The 12,394-nt window shown below is 44.1% G+C and overlaps 1 protein-coding gene across 4 annotated transcripts in view; it reads right to left on the reverse strand.

The window, feature by feature from the left end:
• The window catches only part of unc5b (unc-5 netrin receptor B), a 54,005-nt gene extending 42,368 nt beyond the window's left edge, over positions 1-11,637 (reverse strand). For 2 of the 4 annotated variants that reach the window (XM_085297217.1, XM_085297215.1), the window contains exon 1: positions 10,688-11,637. In XM_085297217.1, the coding sequence (XP_085153343.1) occupies positions 10,688-10,775 (88 nt within the window). In that variant the 5' untranslated portion in view covers positions 10,776-11,637. The remainder of the gene's footprint in view (positions 1-10,687) is intronic. The other 2 variants (XM_085297218.1, XM_085297219.1) reach the window with 2 other exon arrangements.
• Positions 11,638-12,394: the final 757 nt, after the last annotated feature.

Consider the following 12,394-nt stretch of genomic DNA (forward strand, 5'->3'; position numbering starts at 1 on the left):
AGGCTTGATTACTGTAACAGCATCTTTACAGGTCTACCTAAAAAATCAGTCAGACAACTACAGCTCATTCAGAACTCTGCTGCTCGAGTCCTCACTAAGACCAAAAAAGTGGACCACATCAGTCCAGCTCTGAGGTCCTTACACTGGCTGCCTGTCCGTCAGAGGATAGACTTTAAAGTTCTGATGCTGGTCTATAAAGCTCTGAATGGTTTAGGACCAAAATACATCAATGACCTCCTGACCCAGTATGAACCTTCCAGATCCCTCAGGTCATCTGGATCCGGTCTTTTATCAGTTCCCAGAGTCAGAACCAGACACGGAGAAGCTGCATTCAGCTTTTATGCTCCTTATATCTGGAACAAACTCCCAGAAAGCCTCAGATCAGCTGAAACACTCAGTTTATTAAATCCAGGTTGAAGACTCACCTGTTCTCAGCTGCATTTGAATAAAGCACCAAATCCACACTTTAAGCTTAAATTTCAAAACTTACATTTAACTACTGATTTTATCTACTGTTCTGATTTTATCTGTTTTGATTTTATATACTGTTGTTTGTTTGTTTGTTTGTTTGTTTGTTAATTAGTTAGTTAGTTTATTTGCTTGTTTTAATCAATTTTAAATCATGCTTTTTATTTGTTCTTGTTTCTAATGTCTCTGTAAAGCACTTTGAATCACCTTGTTGTTGAATTGTGCTATACAAATAAACTTGCCTTGCCTTGCCTTGCCTTTGAGTGAGGCTTTCATTATTTTTAGAGTTGCCTGTTCTTTGCCTCGGGACAGATGTGTAAATTGTTGTGCTAATGTAAGGCCCACTGCTAAGAGCTTTGGAGGGAAGGAGATTTACACACTCCACACCACTGTATAACTGTCATTCACAAACTCACACTCACAAGAGCATAAAGATAGACGCCATGAGCGACAGCATGTCAGCGTGCACACACACATACACTCACAAGACCTAGTGCACACACACACAGACGTGGGTGGACATTGACATGCACACATAAATGTTCTACTTCCTTTTGCCGTTCAAAGTCTCCTAACCCAAATCTAAGAAAAAGACTCCCTCATCTCATCACAAAAGGACTTAAGAGCAGCACTTAAGTTTCAATCTGTCACTGTTTCACTGTAAAACTCTGATATTCTTCCACTGGAGTCACTATTTTCTCTACAAAAAGGAACACACTGGCAGAGTTGGAGAGTAACAGAATACACGCAATATATTAAAGTTATAAACATTTAAACGGAAACCGAAAGTGGGAATTTACTGATTTATCAACCGGCCATCGGAATGAGTCGATATTTGTGCTGTTTGCCGCCATCAGTCGATCAGCAAACAAGAAGACATTCATCATCGTTCAAAGCAGTGTTGTCTGTTATCAGTTTTGCCGTCCTCCTATCGATCCTGCTTCAGGAATTTGTGTTTATTCAAAATGTGACTGATGAGCTGAAAGCCTTCAAAATGGCCATGTAATTAAACGTCATCTTCAACTTCTTTGTCTGCCTTAGAGAGGGAATAAATGTCACAATTACCATCTCTATACAAAATGTGACTAGCTTAACTTTGGCTGAAATTGGAATATAGTTACTTTCTTAACATAAAGGGATTATTTTTCCACCTTGCACTATTCATCTAAAAGCACTTTCCCCATGAACTACCTTCTTAGCTGGTTTGCAGATCAGACTTACATTTCTGGGCATAGCAAGCTTAGAGATTGGTACAAAAAATGGATTTTGCTTTCTAAAGCTAATGTTCCCCTTTTAAATTCTATTAAGGCTTAAAGTTTCTTATGATTCAGGGCAATGGTTATTTTGAGAGACAAGCGGTAGAGTGTAGCTGCCTGAAAGCCATCACTTCAACCAATTTAAGTCACTAAACCAGATCATCTTTTTTTACTTTTAGCTGCTCAGCTGCTGATGGACGATCACTAGCATCCTCCTCTGTCACACCAACCCTCTGCATGTCTTCCTTCACTACATCCATGAATCTTCTCTGTGTTCTTCCTCTTTTTCACTTGCCCCACAGCTCTATAGTCAACATCCTTTGTCCAGCGTATCCACTATCCTCCTCCTCTGAACATGTCCAAACCATCTCAGCCTCGCCTCTCTAACTGTGTCTCTTCAAACCGCTCAACATGAGCTGTCCCTCTGATGTACTCATTTCTAATCCTGTCCATCACTGAAACAGATCTCATGGTCGTGTTTGCGGTTGTGGTTGGTGCTTTTGGTCAATGAAATTCTACCTAGCAAGTATCTCTGCCTGTGGAGCACAACCTAGTCCGTGCAGAAGTAGCCATATGTGGCTTTTTCCATATATGGTTACTTTTATTCAAAAATAAATAAGTAAAAATGATATCGCAACAGTAAAAATGGTAAACTGCAACTCAAAAGCTCATATTTAACATGTCTAATCCAACAATCTGAACATCATAATGTCATGTTGTAATGTTATGACAGGAAATTGTGCTCGTTTCTTGTGCTAAGCTATGCTAACCAGCTGCTGTCTTTATCTTTACACTTTTGCACAGACATGAATCATGCTATCTGGTTTTCAGGAACACTGCATGCACAGCTTGTGCATTTCCTAAAATCCTAGCAACTGTTTTTTTTCTCTCTCCTGTAATTCATTTATCAAACAAAAATCCAAGGAATAACACAGCTAGCTTCCTGGGAATTTACTGCTTTTTTAAGCCATTGTTTCCTGAACATGACAACACAAGTGATTTAAAGACAGCCCCTTGGGTCTGAAACTTTGGAGTGACGATTTTCAAAATTATGTTTATTTTTTTTTCCCCTCATGGTCGCAATCTCTATTTCTCTCCATAATTCTGTCTGTCTAATGGCACCGAGGACTGTGAGGTGCACCAAACAACCCATCTGTCCATAGATCTGCCCGTCCGTCTGTCTGTCTGTCTGTCTGATTCGCCACAGGTATGTCTGTCTTTCCCTACATGAGCCATGCTTCTTTCATTAAGCTGCACAAGTGAAGACCAGGAGCTGGCTGCAGCGTGAAGGTTGAAGCTATAGACACAGAGAGACACTGCTCAGTGTTTAATGATCCACTATAACTATACCTATTCATCTCTCCCAGCAGAGCAGAGAAACGCCATAGAAATGGTCCTCTGCTGACAATACTGCATCATGCTAAATCACAACTCCTCACTCTGCACGATATGAATCATGTCCCTCCAGCTGCTTAAAAATGTTCCTTTAACATGAGGCAGCACAAGGTAAGATTCAATAAAAAATTACCTATAGAAGCAGAAGCAGTTTAAAAGAATAGCGTCAGACAACAACAAAAAACTGAAAAAAAGTGTCCGCCACTGCACCACTGCCACATGAACCAATCAAACAGAAACTTCAAGCTCACATCTATCTCCGATCGATAAACATCTATATAGCTTTCCTTTGCTTGTGTGAGGAGCTTTCCCTACCTGCTGTACTTATGGGCACGCAGAAACAGAAACACACACACACACGCACACACCAGGTCTTGTTGCTGAGAGGATTTGAGGCAAGTGAAGCCGAGCAGCGGAGTCAGAACAGAGACACCCAGAGTTAATGAACCCTCACCAGTCAGCATGGCTGTCCATCTGCTTTCATTATCCCCATAAACAGAGAGCCATGGGCACTGCTCAACCAGCCAGCAACACAGACCCACACGCAAACAGCACATCATCATCCTAAATATCCCACGTGAATTATGAGGTTTGTGCTCTATATGTGTGAGTGTAGGATTGTGTGTCGCGGGGAAAGGGAAGGGGCTCGTATGTAGATTATAAAGCCTATGCGGCATAGCCGAGATCACCACCTAATCTGAGTGGAGTTGCGGGGAGAGGTGAGCACGAGGTTGACTGTTGAGCCCATCTGGTCAACAGCAGGTAAGAGGCTTGAAACACACACCCACTGACACACTTGATGCAAGTGTGAGCCCATACACTTAAATCTAACCTTAATTACATGCATGTACATCTGCCACATTAGATCAGCGCTCGTCCCTCCACTTCGCACATGGCACCCGTTTAAAACGATTCCTAACTCTTCGCCGGCTTATGCCTGGTAGCGTTTTGTAGCATGCGTCGCATAACACCTGGCGCGGTGAACGCACCGGGAGAATAAACCAGGTTTCCTCCTGTGCAATCAGAACGGCTGCCAGAACAAGAGAGATGAGTCTGTGCACGAGCTGTGCGCTGATTGAAACCGAGGAGTGTGACCCCACTGTGATCCATGCAGAAAAGGGAGTAATACCTAAGTAATACAGTCGCTTTCCCATCGTCTGTGCACCCTTTCGCACATACGCACACCCACGCCAGACACACAAACCGAGCCAAGATGTGCCTGTCAGTGCTTGATTAAGACCTGCATCCAAGGCGAGAACAGAATCTTTACTGTGTATTGGAGGCTCTCAGTCAAAGCCTCTAGAGGAGAAGTAAGAATTAAGTCCTGGAGCTGGAGACATGTGGAGGAATTAAAGGGTGGATGAGGCCAGATCTCATTCTTTCACTCTTCTCTTTGCTATGGTTGCAATCCAAGAGTGTCAAAGCAGAAACGGGGATTACTGCAGCTACTGTGGCTGTTTGTGTGCGCCTGCATATCTTTAAAGGCTGAAGATAGATTTTGCATGGCAGACCTTTCCCTTTAACATGGACTCGAAAGATCCAACGCAAGGAAGGAGAGGATAGCAAAGAAATGGACGGAGAAGAAAAATCTGAGATAGAAGAGAGCAGTGAAGAAGAGAAATGAAGAGACGGGCAAAGAAAAGACAAAAAGGAGGTAAAGGGAAAGCACAATGGATGTCTGGGTGCACCCCTGTTGACCTGCGGTTAGGAAGCCAATCACAGCCTCATTACTGACAGAGGCAATGGGCTTAAGAGACAAACATGATGCTTTAACTCCGCAACAGCCGCTATGTTAAATAACAGCAGCACACTGCTGACATGCAGCCAATCACACAAAATCCATCAAGCCTCCCCTCCTCCCCCCCCACTACACAGTCACAAATACACTCATTAAGCATCATTTGCCTTGATTTAAATCAGGGAGGAAGAAAAAAAAGTAAGTTTGAGTCCTGCTGTTGCCTAGCTGAGCGCCATGCAAGCAGAAGGACGCAGGATCATTTCCGTTCCCTTTCTCATCCGGAGATATGCACACGTACGCTCAAATACGCCCATCTCCCCGGGGAGGTCTATGTGTCATCCCCTTACTTTAGACACACCAGCTGCTCGGTGTGTGTGCTCTGCAGTGTTAAGAGCCCCTTCCTACTTCGCACAAGCCCCCAGTGGCACCCACATCCACTTACACATAGGCATGACAAAGCTCCCCTCGCTCCCCTCTTTCACCCACCCTCGACAACTCAAACACCCCCCACATTCATAAGTACCTCGAGGGCAGATGGGACCCTAATAAGCGTTACACTCAAAGAAATGGGATTTTTCACACTGCCTTCTAAAGAGCAATTCCCAAACTCTGGCAGAAAGCTGGCTACAAAAAAGAAAAAAAAATGATGGAGTGAGAGAGATATGGATGACAGAGGTTGGTATATGTGAGACTATAAACCTATAAATACGCCTGATGAGACTATCAAGAAATGGAGGGAAGAGAAAGGGGAAATGGGGACAAGTGATAGCAGTTATTAATGACGGTGTGAAGGAATGTAGATCCGTACGCCAAATTCATTTAAGAAACTAACACAAACTCCATCGCCTCTGTAATGCAGCACATTTCCTCTAAGGATGGAAAGTGTATTAGTAACACACTTTAAGCAGATTTTTTTTCTCCCTCCAGTTAGCCAAGCCCACATGACACACACTGATACAAACAGACACAAACACAAGCATTAACAGATTGGCTGTGGTCTAAGCCCTGAGTGGACTTGGCTCAACTGCGTTTAGAAAACAAAACAGCCTCTGCTAAGAAGATGAGGAGGAATCTACATGGGCTGGAAAAAAAAAACCTCTATTTAAGAGCACATGCAGAGTCCTGGAAAAAAAGCACAGCCAATCAAATGCTCACTCTGCCTCTGATCTATGGACCTCAGAGCAACCGCTCTTACCGTGTGTGTGTGGGGGGGGGGGGTTTCTCTGGATCAGGACTGACCTCCCGTCGTGAATCCTGATCCTATTGGTCACGACTCTCAGAGTGCTGCTGAGATCTTAAATGAAAATTCCTCCACTAACTCACTCACTCCTCCCAAGTGACCTTGCATGTCTTTCAGTATGACATGCAAAAAATACCAAAACAAAAAACGGCGCCTCTTTATCATTTAGAGGATGTGCGTCTGTGTTGCATTAAACGGGTGCGTGTGTGTGGGTGTGAGTGCGTGGGTGGGTGGGTTGCTCTCTTTTTTGAAGTCAGTGAGCACGTCTCAGTGCATCAACTGAAGGGAAAATAATAATAAAAAAATAAAATAAAACAAGTAGGTGTGTTACACTTTCCATGCACAACGCACACCTCTAAAGCCACTTACATGCATCTATAGCTTCTGTTGAAGTTGGGAATAAAAGTGTGTGTGTGTGTGTGTGTGTGTGTTCTTTTGCTGTCCCCTTTTACCCCACACAAAGGGGCAGAAAAGGCTTTCTGGAGACTCCTATTCATCTAAAGCACAATGGAACCCCACAGAGGTTTTCTTCCTGTTTCCCTGTCCGCTCCACCCATCTCCCCCCACAGGCCAGGATGGAAGAGCAGGGGGTACCCTGTCCTGCAGGCAGAACAGCAACTCAGCTCCCATCTGCCACCAAAACTATCCACCCCCAGTTTCTCCATCCATCCATCCTCCTGTTTCACTCCAACATCTATACTGAGACAAACTATTTTATATACTTTTTGACAAAATAAAATTCAACTTTACTCATTATTTTCTGAGCCCTTGCAATGAGCAGGTTGTTCAAAAACAATTTTTTTTCAGATTTGAAACCTCAAATGTTTGAATTAAATGAAACATTCCCGTATTTCACCGCGCTTTTATATGGAGGCAAACAGGTAGGAGGCACCATCTGCTGTGAGATAAACAGGACGTTTCAAAACCAGGATCCACAAGGACAATACATGATACATTTAAATACCTTCAGCTCGTGATAATTACACTATATTGGTGAGCTTTCCTAAATAGCGCACAGATTGAAGAAGTTGGTGAAGGCTCAGCGATATTGATTAAAGCGTTATTACCACAGACTTCGAAATACACTGAGAGCACATTGTATTTGCAGAAATAATGACCTGTTCTTGAAACCATATTCGTCTCAAGACAGCCAGTCTGTGCTCCAAACTTTCTCCTGCTACTAATTTCTCTTTACATTCTTCATAGTCAGCTCCCTTCTCCATTTACCTTGCTGTTTTGCCCTCCTACAGAACTCTTGCTGCTTGCTGCAGATTTATGGTCTGGTCTAACATGCGCAGTATTGGCAAAGCATTAAACATGTCTACTCTTAATACTGTGTGCTCTCTCCATCGATAAGAGCCTTAATAAAAACATCCCCCTAGTGGATTTGTGTGTCTCTTTCCACTTTCAATCCTCCACCACCCTCCCTGACAATATCCTTCTTTCTTAACCGCTGTTTCTTGTGTTGCTTTGCTAACTCAAAGCGTTTCCTTGCTTGCTTTCCCTGCCAGCCTTCTCCACCGATGTCAGCCCCCACTCCACCACCTCATTATCTGGCCTGTGCCAGAGGTGTAATGATGCTTGAATTCCACTGCTATGGAATTTTTCGTCTTCACTCTTTTCTCATAAAGGATATTTAAAAGGCATGCCCTGAGATCAATCTGTCTCAATGTGCCTCTCACAGATCCATTTCTCTTCCATTTCTCCTTTCTGTTTTTCCCCTCATCGCTTTCAAATAGACAACATTACCCCGCGTAACCTCTCTCCGGTTTGGTTCACACGCATCATCGTCAACAGCTCCCAGCTGCAATTGGCACACTTGCTCGAACTGCACTGCTCTCGTCCAGTCTATAAATGCACTGCCGGTGCCCTAAAATCCTTCACTACCTCCCGGAGCCATCCGGGTCACTTACGCCAATAGGAGAGGAGCAGCCGTTCTCCTCCCACTTCTCTCTCCCTCTCCCCTGCCGTCTCTGATGTCAAAAAATTTGAGCATCATAAGCACATTTTAAATATTAACAAAGACCACTTTGCACGTATGAATAATACAGCAGGGAGGCCAGTGGCTGGCCAGCGAACCGATCCCCTGCCGCCCCACGGCCGTAAAACTAATGCACTGCCTGGGGCCAGAATGGGGCCTGATCTGGTCTGGGAGCAGCGCACGCCCGTGGAGCTCGACTGGCCCGTGGCCTGGCTCGAAGAGAGCTGTCTGTCTGTTTATTTATCACGGTGCCCAACCACCTGTCCAGATCTCTGCAGATGCAACAGCCTGGCAGCACTCTTGTTATGACTACATGTTTCAGAGACTCTTTAATCTAATCTGACATCTCAATCTGTTGAGCGTCTTTGAAGCCAAATCTACTTTGGTGTTTGTTTGACGTTAGCTTTGTTGTCACATTCCTTTCTTTCCATGTGTCTAAATCTCACAACGGAAATGTCAGAGAATTACAGGATTTTTCTGGCCACTTTGTAAAACAGGGCAAACCCTCCCCACCAAAAAAATGTACTTTACAAGCTCACATATAATTTCAAAGAATGTGACTCTTCTTGGAGCGACTGCACTGTCATTCCAGACAGGAAGACTCCCACACTTAACACAAATGAGACAGCACTTTTTGTGAGAGTGTCACTATTCATCGCGTCCTCTATGGGAGTGTCTGACATGCCACGCTTGCTAACTCCGAACACTTGACTGCCCCTTTGCTACTTCCCTAGCCTTACACACTCTTCTCCTTTCTTGACCTCCCAGTCTGCACAGTGGCTTCATGTGGACTTACTGGACATCTGGTCATCTCTGGGTCACAAACTGTGCTCGAAACACACCTCACGTATGTCAGTTGGGGTTTTTTTGTAATTGTGCTAAAATCATTAATAATAAGACACATCAAGAGAGGCGCTGGACAGCAGGCTAGTTACTCCAGACAAGTTTTCCTGGCAGGCTTGGTAATTAATGTATATGTCAACACAGAAAGAAGAGCACCACAGCAGAAATGTGAGCTCAGCACATCCACGATACAGGCATAAAACAGAGACATGAGGGATCGGGGGGGGGGGGGGGGCAGAGGTAAGGTTTAAACACAATAGGAGAGAAGATAAATGCAATCTGTCTGTTCAATCATGCTTTCCCTAAATATATCCCTGCTTTCCTTTCTCCCAGACAGAAACTTTACTGGGGCACACTGTGCTATTGTCCCCTGGTGTCCCCCTCCTCTTGGTTCTGCTCCCCTAACAGGACCTCATTGCAGTCCTCAACTGTTTATATCGACATTTCTCATTTCTCATGCAAGGATTTCAGAACAGTCCGCAATTTTAATAAACGTAAGCTGCTTTTCTGCTCTGCCTGTTCAGGGAATAACACACACACATGAGGACCTTGGGAGGTATGGTATGAGTGGGAGGGTGGGTGGGGGTCTTATTGGCATTCAAATAAATGGTCACATTCTTGGCAGACAGTCAGTGTATCTTCCAAAAGATTACTGTTGCCATCAAGTTAAAAATCTGAGTTCTTCCCGGGAGGGTCTTATTTACTCACTGAAGAGGTTTTTTAGCAAAAAAAAACTATACAGAATCTGCACGCATTGTTGTCCGCGTTGTTCTTTTTTATTTTTAGCCTACTGTAAAAGAGCTTAATCCACAATCCACTAAACCCTCAGATTTCTGCCTTGTATTTCAATCTGATCTGACAGTGGGTGCTGAGGAATCCTTCAGAATCTCCTACCACTCGGCTTCACTGAAAGGAATCATTAATCTAACACTAGAGATGTGAAGTGTCCCCTCGGTGTTCAGGTCCTGTCCCATCAGCTCACCAGCACTGACCTGTCCTGCCTGCCAAGAAATTTCATCTCCATGAAAGCTGGCTGCAGTCTTTGATGGCATTAACACTGAGAAATCCACTGATAAAAGTCTGCTCTGCCGCAATCAAAGCCTGTGCTCTTCACTCTGCAAAAGGTTGTCTAATAAAATAATAATTAAAAAGGTATAAATCGTTTATGAGGACAAGTTTAGCATTTCAAAAACAACTGGCACACCCAGGCTTGAAACAAGGGCCACTAAATTTAGCCGCTATATCTTGCAAAGAGAATAAAGAAATAAAGAAGGAATCTCTTCCCCCTGAAGCACTACAAGTGTTCTGTCTTACTTTTCACGGGGCTTTGCTTTTTCTTTTTGGAGAGGCCAAGAAGGCATGGAGCAAAACCTTAATTACTCCCTGCGCACCAGGGGAGTTTGATTTTTCCGCTCCAAGAAGAAAGAAGAGCTCTGAGCTCAGGTCTACTGTAAGACTGAACGCTATGCTGTGAATAAAAAAGTCCTCGTCAGCAGGTGATCTCAGACCCCTGCACAGCTCACACATTAAACAAAAATAAAATTAAAAAAAAATCCCATAGACCAGTAGCTGGGGTCTGAAGCAAACTTTGAAGTTAGACACTTTTAGTAAAACGCATAAAGTTTAAACAATCTTCAGTTTTTTCATTTAAGTTGTTTTAAACTAATTTAAAAACACGTTGTGTGCGTGCGTGCGCGTGTGTGTGAACACAGCTGAGCGCGCTGTCACAGTTATTACAGTACAAACTGATCTTTAATTTCACTTACCAGTAGCGGACACGGCAAACCCCCCAAGCAGGAGGAGAAGAACCAGAGGACCGAGACCTTGGCCACGCTGCATCCGCACAGAGCGCATCTTTCCCGTCCAGCCGTCGTGAAATGTCCCGGATCGTCCACGCAGTGTAACCTGCGGAGCTTTTAATACACCGAGTGGCTTTTTGTCCGGAAAAGTCTTTACCCCCAGAATGGTTGCGCGGGGAAGAGTCACACACCAGCGACTCCAGTAATTGAGTTAGAAACCGCTGTTTTTGTAAATACTTGACTCCTGACTGTTGACGCAAACGCCAAAGGGCTCAAATCACATCCATCACCGAGCAGCTCGAGAACGTCTGGGAGAGGTTGAAAGGGCGTAATTTCCATGCGTAATTAAAGTTTGAAGAGGTCCGCGGATGTCAAGCTCTGCTCAAATAAAGAAACGATTCATCGTGACTATTCCTGGTAGACTTCATTGCCAGCTCCACTATTTTGGGAGCCGTGAGCGCAGAGGTGCTGCGAGAGTCACCGAAAAGTTTGACGCATCGCTAAACGAAGATGTCAAATTAAACGACAGAGTCTGGGAGGAGGAAAAAAAACCCAAAACACAAAGTAGCACGGGGGTAGGTAATTCTGTCAGGTAACCGCCAACACCAAAGTCCGAACTCCCGAGTTTGTGCTGGGCCCCTGGGTGTCTTGTCTCGTCCCCGTCCGCAAGGTGTAAACATGAGCACGGGGATCAGCGCCAGCTTCACAATGCCAGCCTCCGGACTACCAGTCCCAGCCCGGCCAATCACATATTATCCTCCTCCTCCTCTCAGAATGAAGGCTGAACAAGTGAAGGTAAAGTAGTGGCAAGCAAGGAGGAAATAGATGCGAGGGGAGAGATAGAAAACACGGATCAGCTCTGGATTCAGCAGGAGTCCTTCTGCTACAAAATGAGGTTGAGCTTGTGAGTTTACTCACATCTATCTATCTATCTATCTATCTATCTATCTATCTATCTATCTATCTATCTATCTATCTATCTATCTATGTTTACTCTGAAAATTGAACAGCTCACAGTCTCCTTTCCTGTTGCTGTCCATGAAAATGTTCCTGCAGCAGCAGTCTTTGGCTCATGTGTAGATTAGTTCTCGTCAATCCTCTCTTTCCGCATCCATGGGTCATATTTTACTCTTTACTCTCGGCGTCCACAAGAGAGCACCCTTTCATAAATGAGACCATCTGCGGCCAGGACGAGAGCTGACCGGGTCTTCTGCGGTACACGACTGTGTAAAAGTCGCTTTCTGTACGACCGAGTGGCGTCGATAAGTGCATTTCTTGGACATTAAAACTGTGTGTTTTATTGTTGATTATTCTTGTAAAGCAGTGACTGAGCAAATAGGTACAACTAAAAACTTCAGCTTTCCATCATCTGAGGCATTATTTCATTTTTAGTATAGTTACCTTTCTAGGGGTCACCTGCCAATTTAAGGCCTTACCTGGCTGGAGTTTTACCTTCTCCTCCTTCTGTGTTTTCAGTCTTAATTGCATGTTTGTTTCTCCTGCCCATGAGATTTTATTGGTGACAAAGCTCCACAGCATTGGATTTTAGAACGTTTATTTTCACTAACAGGTCACATGATGCAGAGGACAAATTAAATGGAAATCCAGAATAAATAAGTGCATGAAGGCTCGTTCAGCAGTTTGATTATGTTATGTGGCCTTCACAATCACTAG

The sequence above is a fragment of the Mchenga conophoros genome, linkage group LG13, assembly GCF_057382185.1.
Source record: "Mchenga conophoros isolate Kocher_MC1m ecotype Shallow Benthic linkage group LG13, M_conophoros_male_GT1.1, whole genome shotgun sequence".
Taxonomy (NCBI): domain Eukaryota; kingdom Metazoa; phylum Chordata; class Actinopteri; order Cichliformes; family Cichlidae; genus Mchenga; species Mchenga conophoros.